Raw genomic sequence first — 18,249 nt, 5'->3', positions numbered from 1 at the left:
GTGTGATATGTGTGTGGGCACTTTGTGTCATGGCACATGTGTGAAGGTCAGTCAGAGGGCAACTTTCACGAGTTGCTTCTTTGATAGCTTTTCGCCCTGAGCTTTTACCTCACCAGCCTACTCACTAGCGGTGTTGAATATTCCCATGTGCGTAGTAGCCATTTTATGCCTTCTTTGGGGAAATGTCTATTCAAATCCTTTGCCTATTTTTTAAATGTTGTTTATATAAACTAAGAGTAAATTCTCATCAAATATTATTTATATTTTCTGGCAATATATAATGCCATGAGTTGTTTTTTGCTCTCTTGATGTGTCCTATAATGCACAAGAAGTTTGTATTTTAATTAACTATCTGCATGTGGGTAGACATGCTATGGACACGCAAGTAGAGGTCAGAGAACAACTTGCAGGAACTGACTCTCTTCTACCATGTAGGTGGCAGGGATAGAATGGAGGGTGCCTTCCCCACTGAGTCATCTCACCAGCCTCCAAAGGGTTGTTTTGATGAAGTCAGAACTGCCTGCTTTCTTCTGTTGCTTGTGCTTTTGGAGTTAAAGCCATAAAGTAGTTGCCTATGGCTAGGGATGTAGGCCTGTTGATAGGACAGTGCATCCTAGATGCACAAAGCCTTGGCTTTAATCACCAGCACTGTACAAACTGGGTGTGCTGACACAAGCCTGTGACCCCAGCACTCAGAGGGCAAATAAAGATGCAAGCAGTTCAGAAGAAAAATGTTGGGGCACTGGGCCCAGCCAGGTAGCTGGGGAGGGAGATGACAGAAGTGACTGTCCACGAGGATGTGGAGTTATTTCTTAAGGAAGTGTCCTCTTTAGAGTTGCCACAGCAGCCAAGGACACTGGTCAGCAACAACTGGACTACAGTACCAGTCACTCTGCTGATGTTTGCTTAGACTGCTCAATGAACACACCACACACAGAACAAATAAAATGCACAGGCTTTTCATAGCTGATGAGTATGACTTAGGATCTGGAACTGATTGCTGTTGGCTCTAAAACACTATGAAACCAAACTGTAGATGTAACTAACAAATGAGATCTGTATGTGACTGAGCTAATTACTATGAAACTACAGGAGTGTATAAGACAGTGTCAACCATTACTGCTGCCCTAATTAAAAACATAAATTTTGAACTTAGCTTCTTGGTAGCAAGAAGAACACAGACCCCACCCTGATTATAATAAACAAATAAATGAATAAATAAATAAGTCTCTTGTTAGTCTTTCAAGCATTAACTAAGTACCTCCCTCTTGTGCTCTGTTGCTACCTCTACTTCTTTTATAGAATGCTAGGATGCCTAGGTTGTTTTCTCTGTATGTAACTTGTGGGCTGGGGCTTAGATGAAAACGGATTGGCTCTGTTTATGAAATTATGTGACAAATATGAAGTCTCAACCAAAAAAGAGTAGATATGTAAAAATAATTGATTTCCATAAAGGTCCTTTTTCATAGATAAAATGATCAAACTAGAATGATACTGGGGGGTGGGGGTGGCTCACACTAGCCCTTTAAGGAATGAGGACTTAGAAAGCTTAGCTAGTATCTAAAAACAAAAAACAAAAAACAAAACTGTTGGCCATACAGTGGTAGTGCACACTTTCAGTCACAGCACTTGGAAAGCAGAGGTAGGCAGATCTCTAAGTTTGAGGCCAGCCTAATCTATAGGGTGAGTTCCAGGACAGCCAGGGCTACACAGAGAAACTCTGCCTCAAAAAAAAAAAAAAAAAAAAAAAAAGTTTTATATAGCACTGGAGCGGGGCTGGCCTAGAACTCAGAACTCACTTAGTAGACCAGGCTGGCTTCAACTCAAATGCGCTGTTTCTAATCCCTGAGTGCCGGGATTAAACGACCATGCCAGCTTTGTTATCTTAAATTCATGCTAACAGTACATACTATAGAGAACCTAATGAATAAACTTTAAACTATTAATTCTAAAACTGTCCTCTGTCAATGGAATCCTTTGTCTTGTATTAAAATTCTTCACATTTTACAAATAGAGCTGGTAAAGCACTTGTCTAGCAAGTGGGGAGACAAGAAACAGACCGTTTTAAAATTGCCTTCACCTAGTTTCTCTTCTGGTCTCAGGCACTTTGGGAGCCTTGGGTTGCTATTCACACATGGCCAAGTCCAAGTACCACACCACACACAACCAATCCTGAAAATGGCACAAATAGCATCAAGAAATCTTTGTTACAAAAAACATGAAATCTTAAGAGGGTCGACCCCAAGTTCCAGAGGAGCATGTGCTTTGCCTAGAAACACAACAAGAAAGGCCTGAAGAAGATGCAGGCAAACAATGCGAAGACCATGAGAGCATACACAGAGGCCATCAAGGCCCCTGTGAAGCACAAGATGCCAAAGAGCCCCAGCTGCAAACTCAGCCATCTTCCTTCCATTGCTCACCCCAAGCTTGGGAAGCAGATCAGAAGCTACACGGCCAAGGGTCATAGGCTCAGCCAACCGAAGCCCAAAGTTCAAACCAAGGCAGAGGCCTCAGAGGCCTCAGAGGCCCAAGGCCCAGGCCCTGGCTTCAGCTCAAGCTCAGGTGACCAGGCCCCTGTGAAGCCCCTGCCATGTGAAGACAGATGGACTGGTGTGACACCTACACACTATTTGCAGACGATCAGAACCCTATGATGCTTTTACAAATAAACTTGAGGAAAGATCTGTTTAAAAAAATACTTCACCTTTGCCTCCTATTATTACTCAAATCCCTAATGAAGCTCTAAGATCTCTGATTTTATTTTATTTTATTTTTAATTATGTGTATATGTGAAGAATGGTGTACATGAGTGCAGGGCCTGCAGAAGCCAGAAGAGGGTGCTGTCTCCTGTACTTGCATTGTTCCCTTCCTCCATGACTCTTGACTTTCCAGTTCTTCCCCTTCCTCATTCTCCTCAATACTCTGGAGTGCTACCTTTTAAATCTCTTCACAACTGTTCTAACAAAGCCTTGGGAGTCACAGCAGGTGCATGTGAACCTGGGCTGTCAAGGATCCTTGGGTAGGAAGGCTCTCACTACAATAGGCATCTACATCCACGGAGAACAGCAGGTAAAATGAGGGCAAGCAGACATCCGGCAGTGTTCAAGCACACTGTCATTAAAAAATACAGACATTTCCAGGTGTGGTGGTGCACACCATTAATCCCGGCTGGTGGGAGGCAGAGGCAAGCTGGTCTCTCCAAGTTCCAGGCCAGTCAGAAGATTTATGGTCAGACCCTGTCTCAAGAGTGAACTGCACTGGTGATGGGCTGAGGAACCTCTGAGCACCTCCTTTGGGATCTAAGGTTTATCCATTAGCCACTAGAAAGCTTTCTCCAGATGGCTAGTCTCTGTGGTAGAAACGCAACAGACACTGAACTCCCTGCCCATTCATGCCACTTATCACACCAAAAGGCAGAGGCAACTTCCCCTTCCTGAACCTGCCACACTGGCCTTAAACTTCCTATATACAAAGGACTTGAGGACTAGAAGTTCCAGCTCTTCTCTCCAGAAACACAAACACAGTGATACACTGAGTCTCAGCTACATCACTAGTGATACTATGTGACGGTCACATAGTAAAAGCAACACACAATTGTTAGTGAAGCCTCTAATGGATCTTCCAGCCCAGCCTAGCCCAGGCCAGCCACCCCTGAAAAGCAGCCCCAAGAAAAGGCAGAAGACAGACTAGTAGAAACGCACAGCTAGACAATTCCAACCACCTCAACTCCAGACCCACAGACCTAGGAAAACTAAAGGGCTATTTCTTTATACCACCGGCTTGTCATGAACTAAGACAATAAACAAAGCTAAACCAATGAAATTTACAGTTTAGAAATAGAGATGGTTGATTCATTTCAACCCCTTTTTTTGTTTTGTTTGTAGCTTCGGCTGTCCCTCACTCTGAAGACCAGGCTGGCCTTGAACTCACAGAGATCTGCCTGACTCTGCCTCCTGAGTGCTGGGATTAAAGACATTCACCACTATGCCTGGCTTCCAATAAGTCTTTACCAAAATTCTTTTAACTTCAGTGGATGCTTTTACTGAAATTCCTTTAACCGCAGTGGATGCCTTTAATCCCAGTACTTGGAAGACCTAGAGGCACGCAGATATCTGTGAGTTCAAGGTCAGCCTGGTTTACATAGCAAGTTCCAGGACAATCAAAGCTACAAAGACCATGTCTCAAAAATATAGGTTAAAAAAAGCTAAGTGGTGGAGTGCTTTACCCAAGTCTCTGACAACAGCAGGACCACTGCAAATCAAATGAAACAACACAAAAGATAGACCTAAACAATACAATATCCCATCTCCCAGATATTTGCAAATTAGATGATCTATGTATCCAAATATATAAAGAACTATTTAAAAACATCAAAGGACAAAAATAGACACTTCACCACAGATGTTTACAATGGCTGAAAAGCACTAAACAGATGTGTGACGCCATTACTGACCAGACAAACACCAATCAGACCACAGTTACCAGTGACTGTAGTGACAATGACAGTGACAAATGTAGGGAGTAACAGAAGCAGGTCATTTCTCTTGAAGACAGCCTAATCTACACTATGAAACCTTGTCTTGATAAAAAAGAATCAGGTATGCACTACAACACGGTTAATGTATGAACCCTGACAAGATCATGCTATGTGACAGAAGTAAACTGCAGGGGGCAGAGGTGGTGCACCCCTTTAATCCCAGCACTTGGGAGGCAGAGGCAGGTGGATCTCTGTGAGTTCAAGGCCAGCCTGGTCTACAGAGCAAGTTCCAGGATAACCTCCAAAGCCACAAAGAAACCCTGCCTCAGAACCCCCCCCCACCCCACTCCCAAGCCCCCCGAAAAAAAAAGTAGTAGTAGTAAGTTGCAAAAATCATTATGATTGTGTTTATTTTTTTTAAAGATTTTATTTATTTATTATGTATACAGTCTTGTGCCTACATGCCAGCAGAGGACACCAGCTCTTATTCAAGGTGGTTGTGAGCCACCATGTGGTTGCTGGGAATTGAACTCAGAACCTCTGGAAGAACAGTCAGTGCTCTTAACCGCTGAGCCATCTCTCCAGCCCTATGATTGTGTTTATAAAGCAAGTTTCAAATGGGAAAATTCATAGCAATAAAGTAGGTGAGTGGCCACTGTGGTTAGGGGGAAATGGAGCATGACTGCTAATGTGTATCAGGCTTCTGTAAAATATTCTAATATTACACTGCAAAAATTGTTCACGACTCAGAATATCCTAGATGGCTGAATTATATACCTCAAGTGGGCAAATTTCATACGTCCTTAATTCAATCTCAATAATGCTTTTAAAAGAAAAACAAAATGCATGTCACTCACCCACAGAGGAGTCTGTAAGCTCTCAGACTTGTCCTTCCATATATATGTAAATAGAAACACACTTCCATCTCTACTTCAATTTCACTTCATTTTTAATATTTTATTTATTAATCATATATACAGTGTTCTCCCTGAATGTATGCCTGCAGGCCAGAAGAGGGCACCAGATCCCAATTTAGATGGTTGTCAGTCACCATGTAGTTGCTGGGAATTGAACTCAGGACCTCTGGAAGAGCGGCCATGCTCTTAACCTCTGAGCCACCTCTCCAGCCCTTGAATCACTTCTTTAAAATGGATTATTCACTTTATTGATTTATTACTCATTTATTTGTTTGCTTACTTATTCATTTATTCATTCATTTGGAGATGGTCTCACTTGTAGACCTGGCCAGCCTAACTCATATGTAGACCAGGCTGGCCTCAAATACTAAGTGCTAAGATTAAAACCATACATCACCACACCCAGCTTTAAATTAAAATTGTGTGGGGTAGGGGTGGTGGAGGGAGAAGGGCAGGATGGGTAGGTAGGTAATGTGCAAGGGAGTGCAGGTGCCTGTGGAGACCAGAAGATCCCATGGAGCTGGAGTTTTAGGCTGTTGTGAACCATCCTACACGGGAACTGGGAACTGAACTTGAGTCCTCTTCAAGAACAGCACAGTCTCATAATTGCTGAGCCATTTTTCCAGCCCCTTGTTTCACTTCTAACCTCCACTCCTAGGAACTAACATTAGAAGAAGATCACCTAAAGGCCAGGGTGCTGCACCAGCCTGGAAATTCTTCTAATTCCACCTGGGAGGTTCCAATCTCAACTTTACCAAACATTGCCCACCTCTCTGAACAGAGGAACCAAAGAGGAATGGACCCCTGCGCATCAGGAATGTGTAAGTTCTGGGAGCATGAAGCTAGCTTCTCCTTCATAGAAGCAGTGGGCTCCAAGGAGCTGACTATATATATATCAGGGTGAATAATGAGACCAGGGTCAGAAGCAGGGCCTGTAACCTCAGTGCCCATCCAGGAGTCTTGCCTATTCCATAGATATGGGAGGTTTCAGACTGTGGTGTATCTGAGATCAGCAAGCAAGCACTCCCCCTCTCCAGGATCCACGTAGAAGGGTCTCAGTCTCAGCAACACTCCCCTCTTGGAACTGCTCTGCTGGGGACTTTGGCCAGCAGGGTCTTACCCGGGTCTTGGCCTTCAGGAACACATGACTCTCCATATCCTTGCTAGATTTACTGTGGGCCACACCAGCTTTCCTCATGGCATCCTCACTGAAACACAAAAGAAGAGATATTTACATACACTAGCAGGTCTCCCCTGGTGGACAGGTGCTGTCCCCAGGAAGCCAACCTAGCTGAGTCCTGAAGAGGGATGAAAGGAGGGCACTCAGCAGGGCAGTGGCCAGAGCTAACCAGAGTAAGAGCAGGGCCAAGAAGGGGAAACAGATAGGACAATGGAACTGTCCCAAGAGACTGCTCACAATCATCACTGAGATTGTTAATTAGGTTAGAGGGTGGCCAACCAGCCCCTATTTCTAGGCCTCTGAATAACCTGAGCCACTACCCAGCTCTACATCTGAGTACAGTGGACTGCAGTTCTAGATTCCTCCCATGTAAAATGAACAGTTCACACACATCATAGCCCATTCCCGCTAAGGCAAGAGTCTGTGTGGAGCAATTCATGTTTTCCTAACAGAGCCAAAGAGACCAGCTCCAACATCTAACTACTGAGAACAACAGGAAATAGTCCACATTAATATAAAACAATAGCAAAACATCTAAAATCATTTTATGCACAGATATAAAAGGACTAGCCTAGGAAACGTTCTACTTCACACTATGGGAGAAAGAGCGATGGACATGGGTCAAACAGAGCTCTGAGAGCACATACTGCCTCCCTCTGCCTGTACAAACACATAGAAAAAACAGGTATGGGGAGCTGGAGAGATGGTTCAGGGGTTAAAAGCACTTGCTGCTCTTTCAGAGGACCTGAGTTTGATTCTCAGCATCCACATGTGCTCACAAACACCTGTAACTCCTATTCCAGGAAATGCATCATCTTCTCTAGCCTCTGAGGGCACTGCAAGCGTATGTATACATTCATACAAGCAACACACTCATACACATAAAAGAAAATAAGAAAGGCTGGAGAGATGGCTCAGAGGTAAAGAGCACACTGACCTGAGGTCCTGAGTTCAATTCCTAGCAACCACATGGTGGCTCACAACCATCTATACTGGGATCTGGTACCCTCTTCTGGACTGCAGGTATACATCCAGACAGAACACTGTATACTTAATAAACAAAATCTTTAAAAGAAAAGAAGTATTTCTTTAAAAAGGAAGGAAGAGAGGTATTAAGCTGGGGGCCTAAGGCCTGGATACTCTGGTCTGTTGGATGCTTGTCTTCTCTTTGCAGTACTGGGCTTGCTGGTAAACCAATCAGCAAGTTGGGGGCTCTGTAGTTTAATTTAGCATGGGATAAAAGCCCAGCCCAGTTGATACTCAAAAGCATTCTGACATCCCAAACACAAACCAACAGTCTACTTACTGAAGAGCTGCACCCATGAAATCATGGAAAGAGCAGAGGTGGGAGTATCAATGTGAGATAGACCAACACAGCATGGGCTGAGTAAGCCGGCTCAGCAGGTAAAAACAAGTGCTGCACAAGCCTGCTGGCCAGAGTTTGACCCCTAGGACCCATAAAAAGTGGGAGGAAAAAACTGGCACTATAAAGTTGTCCTCTGATCCCCACAAGCATGTCACAGCACACTTACCCTCTCCACCCACAATAATTAATAAATTAAACATCACATTGCTAAATCCTTCATTAACTGGCATATATGAAGTTCTGGCCTCCCCTATCTACTTCTGAAGCTCTGGCTCTGACAAGATGGCATCAGCAGATGCCTGACTACAAGGCATCCTGGTGAGAAGCAAACACATGAAGAGAAAGGTCCCTGGAGCCACAAGAGACACAATAGTAATGAAGTAGAATAGTACCAAGAACCAGTCCACAGGAAGTGTAGGAACAGACACATGCAGGAGTAGGGCCAATGGAGACCCAGGGCAAAAGGCTGAGGCTGCAAGGCCTCCACAGTGCAAATGGAAACATCACCTAGTAGGTAATAAAATCACTGAGATGAAGCAGACCTGTGTTCAGAAGCATGTGTTATACCCTAAAGAACCTGTAAGCCCCACCAGCCCAAGGAGCAGGTAACTTCCTGGGATTCTGGGAGTTGTAGTTCTTGAAAAATAACAAAGCTTCATAGGAAGGTAAGGTGGCCTATGGGTTTTGTCCATAAAAGCTGCAACAATGGGCTGGAGAGATGGCTCAGTAGTTAAAAGCCCTGGCTGTGCTTCCAGAGGACCCATGTTCAATTCTCAGCCCCCACATGGCAGCTCACAACTGCCTGTAACTCCAGTTCCAGGGGATGCAACACCTTCCCACCAATGCATATAAAATAAAAACGAAAAAGCTGCAACAACACAAGTCTTGGGGCGACTCAGCTGCAAGTTCCAGGGAGTATTCCTGATGAATTTCCATCTTGGTCAGTATTTAGTACTTTAATAAAAGATTGCTTTAATCTGACCCAAAATGGTGGAGCTGGTTTTTCTCTGGAGACTCTCAGGAATTAGCACATGCCTTACCTGTGTGCCCAAAGCCCTACCTACCTCTTCCTCTTTCTGCCTTCTGGAAGATATGAAAAAGGAACTGAGAGGTAAACAGTCACAGAAACTTAAGTAAGAATTTAGAAGTACAGTACAATCTACCGACACCAAGGTCCCAAGGGAGAGCAACAAGTCACAAACTTGCAGATGAATAGATAGCACAGACAGACATTCACATGGACCCAGGATGAGGGGAGCATGCACAGGAGCCTGAGGTGATACAGTCATAAGCAGCTGTCACCTAAGACCAAGCCAAACTCTTAAGAGGGCTCTCCCAAGCTGCTACCAGTTACTTTCACGACACAGTACAGCCTAGCTCAGTAAGAGCACCTGGTAGCTTTCTGCAGAGAACAGACAGATCCAGGACATAGCAGATTGTGACAGCTTTGAGACAGTAGGACAACAAACCACAATCAGTGACCCGGACAAAGAAATGTGCTTGGTGAGCAGTAGGCACATTAATTCAGTGTCACTGAATTAATGTGCCTTCTCAGTGAGAAATCACTAGGACTACTCAAAGTTAATAAAGGCAAAAAGAAAAGCACATGACTGGGTCTGACTAACATAAAAGGGAACAGGAAACTTTACCTGCTTACATAGGCCTTGGGCTTATACATTCCACATATGCTGTCTGTCTGTCATCCCTAAATCTCCCTGAGGTCCCAGGTTACATTTGGAACAATTTAAGCAGAGAGAGCAAAATGTAAGTCTGGCCACTTGGGCAGATGGAGCGGTACACTGCAGACCACACTGCCAGACTCTTTCTTTCTGAAGCATATGAGTGTTGCTCTTTTCACGGTTGTTACAGGGTCCCAGTCAAAGCAGAAAACCAGTCAAATGAGGCCCCTCCTGAAAAGAGCACAGGGACTTACTTAACAGCAAAAAGCTTTGAGACCCTTAGCTGCCCCTTGAGTTGCCCTTTAGAGGCCTAAGGGCCTGTTGTAAATCAGGGCTGTCTCCTTTTGTTATGGGAATAGAACCTAATCCAGGTCAAGCTTAACAAACACTAGCAGAAACTTTCCAGTAGCCCTAACTTCATTTTCTTTCCAACAGTTCCTAATAAGCCTGGTCAGGTCAGGGTACTACTTAGCTTCCAGTAATATCGAAAGCAGAGCTCCTCAGCATCAATTTATTACTTCAAGTTTCTTCTGCATCACCAGATGCCAGGGGACATTGCTGAAGTGTGAGCTCTACCCTCCCATCAGAGTCACGTCACATGATATATATGGTGTGGGAATCAAATGTTGGAGAGACCCAGCATTCAAGGTGCATCAAACTAGCTAGACGCCAAAGAAAATCCTATTCTGACAATCTTGAATACACTGGGGGTGGGGTGGGGGCGGGGTGATGACCACACTTACCACAACAACACACCATACCACATGGACAGGATACCAGCTCAACTGGAAGAAGCCAGATCTGCTGTGAGCTGTGCAGAACAATATCATGCTCTGCCAATCTCACATCCCATTCATGATGCCTGCATAGTCTCTTCATATTTAATAAAGCCAGATGCCCTGACTGCTGTTTTCAGTCCTGCGAACCATATTTTGAAATGTCTTTGCTTAGTTCTAGTCAAGTAGAGTGGAAAGCAGCCAAGTACCCAACCTTCCTCTACACTGCACTTTGTCCTAGACAAGCACCTTACCCCTGCAGGTCTTGGGTGTGGCCTGATTCAGGCTCTTACTGAGGTTCAGGTCCTCCTGTACTGTAAGAGCACCAGCATTGTCAGAGGCTGTGATCAGGTGTAGCACTCCCTAGAATAAACCTGGCTGCTATCTAGCTCCCTCTGACCACCCTGAATGAGGGTTTCCCATCTTCCCAACCCATCCACAGGACGCTTTCCAAGCAGCCTCCTGGGGACTGATCAATCATTACAGGCCTACATCTCCCTTCACAAGAAGGGCTGGAAGGTGCCCTGGCTTCCACAGCCACCCTTGAAGCATGGTATATCTGAAAGACACTGCCCAGCACTATCTAAGCAGAAATGAGTGAAACATTAAGAAACCCTGCTGGGACTGGGCATCCAGAGAACAAGCTTTTAATCCAGCAGTTCTCAACCTGTGGGTCAGGATTCCTTCAGAGCTTGAACAACCCTTTCACAGGGGTCACCTAAGACCATCCTGTATATCATATATTTTACATTATGATTCATAACAGTAGCAAAATTAGTTATGAAGTAGCAACAAAAATAATTTTGTGGTTGGGGTAACCACAGCAAAAGAAATGTATTAAAGGGTCACAGCCTTAGGAAGGTTGAGAGCCACTGCTTTAATCCCAGCCCTTGAGAGGCAATGGCAAGTGGATCTCTGTGAGATCTCTGTGAGTTTGAGGCCAGTCAGGTCTACATAGTTCCACAACAGCCTGAGCTACACAATGAGACCCTATCCCAAAAAAAAAAAAAAGGTGAGAGAACCTTCCTGTGCAGTGAGATGACATCCTCTATAATAAAGTCCAGCATACAAAGCTGTTCCCACCTGAACTGACTCATCTTGGGCACCCTCAACAGTGGGGCATTCTACCACTCCAGCACAAAGGCCCTCCAAAGGCTGTTTTAACAAGCACAGACCAGTCTCTCCTACCCTTCATCCCTGAGCCTCCTGACCCTTTCTCATGCCCTGTTCTTAGAGCCCTGGTTATCACTCAGGGACCCAGCTCAGCTCTGCTAGAGCTCTTTGACCCCACTCTCTTCATCACTGCCTTCCGCCACAGGCCATGCCCGGCTCCTACCTTGGCTTGCCTTCTTTAACACTGAAGGAAAAGGACACCACTCCTGTAGTCTCCTGCAGATGTCTAACAAAGATTCTTTTCCCTCTGGGCATTAGAACTCACCATCCTGAGCTCAAAGGACAGGTGGCTTTCCCCCATTTTTAAGGTTTATTTTTTGTGTGTGCTTTTGTTTTTGTTGGTGTTGGCTTTTTGAGACAGTGTCTCTCTATATAGTTCTGACTATCATGGATAGGCCTTGAACTCAGAAATCCTCCTTCCTTCCTCTTGATTGCTGGGATTATCTGGCCTTGGTTTTTGTTGTGGGGTTTATTGTTGTTATTGTTGTTTGTTTTGATTTTGAGACAGGGTTCAAGTAGCCCAGGCTGGCTATTTAAACTCCTTATGAAGCTGAAAATGACCTTGAAGTCTGGTCCTGCCTCCTTTGCCAAGTGCTAGGAATTTCTGTCCATACCATCTTATCTAAGTGGACTGCTGTATACCTGTGTATACAGTTTGTTCACCCACCAAGGACAGAAGCACACAGTTTGCATGTGAGATCCCTCACCCTGAATGTTTAAAACCTAAACCACTAGTAATAAAGTACTAGAAGATAACTGGGGAAGGGTTATATAATATCAGGATGACAAAGGTTTTGGTAGGCTTGTCACCAGAGATAAATAATGAAGATGTGTGCCACCTTTTTACCATTGTCTGTCAAGGAGAAAAGGAAAGGCGTCCCTTCTGTTCCATGCATTCAGAGGGAGGCTCTGCCCACCATTCCTACCTCCCTCTTCACAATGAGAAACTACTAAGGGACTTACTCTTTGGAAAAGTCCCTAATGCCACACCTATAGGCTATAGAAGGCAGGTCCCAGGAAAAGACTATAACTGACAGAGAACCCAGTAGCAAGAAGCCCAAGTTAACTGTGCTGAGACACAAGTATAAAACATGGGAAGAATTATCAACAAGTACACAGAGAAGCGCCTGTCCAAAGGCAAAAACAACTACCAACAGTAGTATACCTCTATGCACAGTAGTGCATTATTTGTATAGGCATAAAATGTGAACATTCATTACTGATATACTCAGCCAAACACTGGGAGCAGAAACACAGATAATAGAGCATAGGGCTACAAAGCAAGTCTGCAGATCATTCATCATTCATGTAACTCACAAGGAAGCAGTGTGTGCAAGCTAATATGAACACAGGCATATGCCAGAGGACAAGAGTCAAAGGTGGTTGCTACCTTTGAGAAGAGTACATAAGTAGAGGGCCAATGACTGTTGAAATTCATATGCATTCTAAATATGAAGGGACTGGGGAGATGTCTCAGTGGGTAAGGCATTTGCTGCACAAGCATGAGGACCCGAATGTTGTGCCTGGCACCACATAGAAAGCTAGTCAGTGGCACTCATCTGTAACACAGTGCTGGGAGTGCAGAGAGGCAGATCCTGGAGCCTCAAGAAATAAGGCAGAGAGCTCGGACAGAGGAACATACCTGATGCTGACCTGCAGCCCCTACACCTACACCACACAAAAGGATAATAAAGACAGTGTCTCACTATGTAGCCTTGGCTAGTCTGGAACTGTATCTACTATGTTGACTAGGCTGGGCTCAAACTCTTCTAGAGATCTGCCTTCCTGCCCCTACTTCCCAAACCCTGGGATTAAAGGCATGTGCCACCATGCCCAACCTAATAGATGTATTACTTTTTGTTATTGAGAGAGTGTCTCATCATGTAGCCTTGGCTGTCCTGCAAGTCACTCCTGAGTGCTGGGGCTAAAAATGTGCACCAACATGCCCAGACACAAAAAAATTTTTAGTCATTAAAAATTAAATTGTCTGCTGTAATGGTTTGAATAAAACTGGCCCCTATAGGCAGGTGGTGGTGGCCCATACCTCTAATCCCAGCATGTGGGAGGCAGAGACAGGTGGATCTCTTGAGTTTGAGGCCAGCCTGGTCTACAGAGAGAGTTCCAGGACAGCCAGGGCTATTACAGAGAAACCCTGTCTTAGGAAACACACACACACACACACACACACACACACACACCAAAGTTATTTGTAGGGGGAAAAAGAATAAAATAATGAAAGCTGAATATGGTGGTTCACCCTTCTAATCTCAGTTCTATGACTAGTGGCTGAGGCTGGCAGATTTCCAGGAGTTTGAGGCCAGTCTATCCCACAGAGTGAGTTCCAGGTTCTCCTGGACTAGAGACTGAGATAATACTGTCATTAAACATTAATCATGAATTAGTGAGGTATGACGGCTCAGATCTGTAATATAAGGCACTTGAGCAGCCAAGGCAGGAAGATGAAAGCAAATTTGAAATCAGCCTGGGTTACAGAATGAGACCTTGTGTTAAAACGCAGGGACAGGGGCACTAGGCTAGCCAGGGTGTGGTGGTACACTTCGGTCAGGGCTGCAACAGTGAGAATTTGTCTCAGAAGGAGGTAGGGGGTAGAGAAGGACTAGAGAGATGGCTCTGTTGTTAAGAGCACTTGCTGCTCCTATAGAGGACCCATGTTCATTTCCCAGCACCCACATTTCGGGGATCTGATGCGTCTTCTGACCTCCATAAGCACCACTAGTGCACATACATACACACAGGCAAAACACTCATGTACATAAAATATAAATAGTGATTTTAAAAAGGCAAAATGCTCATGAAGTATCACAGACACAGAAAAATCCTGGGGCTAGAGAGATGGCTCGGAGGTTAAGACTCTGTACTGCTCTTCCAGAGGATTCCCAGAACCTATATTGGGGGGCTCACATCCACCTGCAATACAGCTCCTGGAGACCTGACACCCTCTCCTGGCCTCCTCAGGTATCTGCATGCACTACCTCCTGAAACACAATTTAAAATAAATCTTAAAAGAAAAAACTTGGCTGGGTGGTGGTGGTACACGCTTTTAATCCCAGCACTTGGGAGGTAGAGGCAGGCAGATCCCTGTGAGCTGGAGACCAGCCTGGTCTACAAGAGCAAGTTTCACGACAGCCTCCAAAGCCACAGAGAAACCCTGTCTCGGAAAAACCAAAAGGGGAAAAAAGGAAGGAAGGAAGGAAGGAAGGAAGGAAGGAAGGAAGGAAGGAAGGAAGGAAGGAAGGAAGGAAGGAAGACCTTAAAGTTTAAAGCTAATTCAAAAACTTGGGAGATTTGCTTGCTTAGAGTATAAATTAAAATGCCTTTCTGTTCTTAAGAACTACACAGTGAACTTCAGCCACTGTTGAGGAAAATCTGATTCATTTTCCTTTCTGTGGTGCTCGGGATGGAGTCTGGGCTGTGCATGCTGGGCTCTTGGCTCCACTCCCAGCTTATTCACATTTCTAAACCTTCCTGCGTCAGCTAAAGACATGAAGCTTCTCTCCTAGCAACAAACCATACATTCTTCAGTTCCCAGGGTAAGAAGCTGGTAGGGACGTTAAGGTGGGTAAGGTCACCATGCCCACACATGGTACCTTCTAGCTACAGCTTCAATAAAGCTATACCCCAGAGGAAAGGCCTCTGTCTGCCCCACACAGGCCTGCCTCTCATCTAGTTTTCTGCTTCCCTGAAGTCCTTAAAGTGGCAGCATCCCACATCACTGCTCACCTTTTTCTTTTTTCTTTTCTTTTTTTTTTTTATTTTAAGATTTATTATGTATACCGTGTTCTGCCTGCATGTATTCCTGCAGATCTCATTATAGATGGTTGTGAGCCACCATGTGGTTGCTGGGAATTGAACTCAGGACCTCTGGAAGAGCAGCCAGTGCTCTTAACCTCTGAGCCATCTCTCCAGCCCCACTGCTCACCTTCTAATGCACAGCAGCAATTAACTGCCCCTGTATCCAGGTGGTCTCACCTTCTAGGAAGGAAATGGTGAGACATCAATTGTTTGGCCACCAAAGCAACACCTGGGCTCTTAGACGTAACAGGCAGCTGAGGCACATCTGCTAAACTATAGCACAAAGTCTTTCTTTTATTAGTTGACATGCAGTTAACAAACATTTGCAGGTTCCCTGCAATTCATTCATTCATGTGTGTGTAGGTGCATGTCTATGCACACACAGAGGCCAGAAAGAGTGCTAAATTCTTCAGAGCTGGAGTTACAGGTGTGTTTGTAAAATGCTCAGCTTGCTGCATGGTGCTGGGATTGAAACTTCCATTCTCATAATTGAACAGGAAGCACTCCCAACCACTGAGGCATCTCTCCAGCCCCAGGTTCACAAGACAAAAAGTAGCATATTTCAGAATTTAACTATTTGCCCACACATAGGAATGGGTATTTTGGACTTGAAGAGAGCAGAGACTTGCACATTTTCCTCTTCACACTTTTTTTCAGTTGCTCAGCTAAACTCTTCTCCTCCTGTTTCCTCCAGGAAGGCCAGAGAGCAAAATCAATGAGGGCTAGCCTGAAGAACAGCCTGCCTACTGCCCTTTAAACTCTGAACTGGCTCAAATGACATGAGCTTCTGGTATTTCCAACCTTAAAAGAACTAAGATGATGGGAGTGGTGGTACATGCCTTTAGTCCTGGCATTCAGGAGGCAGGCGGACCTCTGTGAGCGCATGGTCTACACAGTGAATTACAGAACAGCCAGAGCTAGATAGTGAGACCCTGACACACACACTCTCTCTCTCTCTCTCTCTCTCTCTCTCTCTCTCTCTCTCTCTCTCTCTCTCTCTCTCTCACACACACACACACACACACATGAACCAAGAGCTGGAAAGACCCTCTGACCTGATGCCAGTCTGGGATCCAGAATATCTCAACTGCCACCAAGCAATTACACCACACTGTGCCAATATGATTTTGTGGTGCTGGGGCAAGGAGCCCTATCTTTAGAGACTGGCACTCACAGCTAAAATCACAAGACATCCTGGGTGGGAGGGTAAAATAGTCCTGAAGGGAATAGAAAGTGCAAGTGAAAAAGAACTGGTCACACGTTGTTACCTCTCAAAGGATTTGGAAAATTTTTTCCTATTAGCTCTACTTCTGGGAATGTTCAAAGGTCCATAGAAGAACTGCCCCCCCAAACATTAAGTAGTATGTTTATCTTAAGCAAGTGGAGAGCTATGCATAGTCTATTCCTCTTGTGAATGAAATCTGTGGGCACACAGTGGCCAGCTAGAACCAGCCTCTGCAGAGAAAACAGCCTCGGGCAGGAAAAAAACAACTCAAAACTGGACTCAGGAAAGTCTGTGTGTGTGCCTACCAACATGACAGACATTCAGTCATATGTATGTGTGCCTACCAACATAACAGACATTCAGTCATATGTGTGTGTGCCCACCAGCCAGAAGCACACAGGTCTAGGGGAAATGTATCCCTATGTCAATATTGGCACAACTGGGCAGAGAGATTACAGAAACACTTTCCTGTTTTTCAACCCCCTATAAATGTTATCTGGTAGACAGTGAAGTGCTACACCCAAAATTCTGGCTATACTGACCAAAACAGGAGAGAGAGGCTGGGCTGAGGAGAGACAGAGGCAGGGCTGAGGGGAGAGAGGGAGGCAGAGCTGAGGAGAGAGGCAGGGCTGAGGCTGCTGCCACAGAGCCACTTCTTTGAGGCCAAGGGTCTGAAGTCTGTATCCCCTCATCCAACAGCCCCTCTAGAGGAAAGCAGAAGTGAGATACTACTCTATGGAGTAGTAGCTGAGAGGCCATTAAGCCTTGGCTCCTACTTCCTTCCCTTCTGTTCTCTAGACTACGTTTTTGTTTTGCTTACCAAACAGAACCGCCTTAAGTGATCCCTTACTCTCTCATCATAACAGTTGTTTTATTTTTCAAAAATTAAAAACAAAATTTTACCATGTGTGCGTGGAAGGGGAGTTGAGGAGAAACGGAGACAGACAGACAGACAGACAGACAGACAGACGTGTGGAGGTTAGAGGATAACTTTGTAGATTTCATTCTTCCTTTCTCCTCTATGTGAGTTCCAAGGATCACAATTCAGGTAAGTGCCTGAACCATTCACCCCATTTTTAACAAAGACAGGTTCTAGTTGTAGAGCAGGCTCATCCTATGCCCCTTTCAGAAGGCTGCTTCCAGGCATACTCTCCATACCACTGCTGCTGGAACATTTCTCCTTAGAAGCATTGGTACTGACACCCACAACCCAAATCACCTCGAATCCATCACTCAGAATCAATGCAGCACCAAGGCTTTCTCTGCAGGGTGGATACCTGGCTTGCGCCTCCCTTCTGTCCTCTGCAAGTTCATATATGCAACCACACTCACACATGTACAAGTATATACACACACTCACCAGAGCCAACCTTTCCTTCCTTCAGAGGCTTTCTCCTAAAACCATCCCTTCCAGTCCTATTGCCACTGTACCTGAGAGGGTCTCAAATTTGAATGTGCATTCAAATTCAGAAAGATCGCTTGCTATACAGGTAGATGCTGTGAAAACACCAGGCCCAAGCATTGAGCAGGCAATACTCCTGACACTGCTGTATATATAAAATGGCACCATTTAAGAAAACTGCTCAGCCAGGTGTGATGGGGGAAGTCCTTTTGTGTATACGTTTGTCTTATTGGTTGATAAA

At 44.9% G+C, this 18,249-nt stretch overlaps 1 protein-coding gene across 7 annotated transcripts in view; it reads right to left on the bottom strand.

Annotated features, from left to right (window-relative positions):
- The window catches only part of Med15 (mediator complex subunit 15), a 63,802-nt gene that overhangs the window by 34,882 nt on the left and 10,671 nt on the right, over positions 1–18,249 (bottom strand). For 6 of the 7 annotated variants that reach the window (XM_027413175.1, XM_027413169.1, XM_027413172.1 and 3 more), the window contains one exon: positions 6,515–6,602. The exons of the other annotated variant lie outside the window; for it this stretch is intronic. In XM_027413175.1, coding sequence (XP_027268976.1) covers positions 6,515–6,602 — 88 coding nt within the window. The remainder of the gene's footprint in view (positions 1–6,514; positions 6,603–18,249) is intronic. 7 annotated transcript variants of the gene reach the window in all.

This window comes from Cricetulus griseus, chromosome 4 (genome assembly GCF_003668045.3).
Source record: "Cricetulus griseus strain 17A/GY chromosome 4, alternate assembly CriGri-PICRH-1.0, whole genome shotgun sequence".
Lineage (NCBI taxonomy): Eukaryota > Metazoa > Chordata > Mammalia > Rodentia > Cricetidae > Cricetulus > Cricetulus griseus.
The sequence above is the reverse complement of the archived record's forward strand: the minus strand, read 5'-3'. Positions and strand labels throughout refer to the sequence as shown.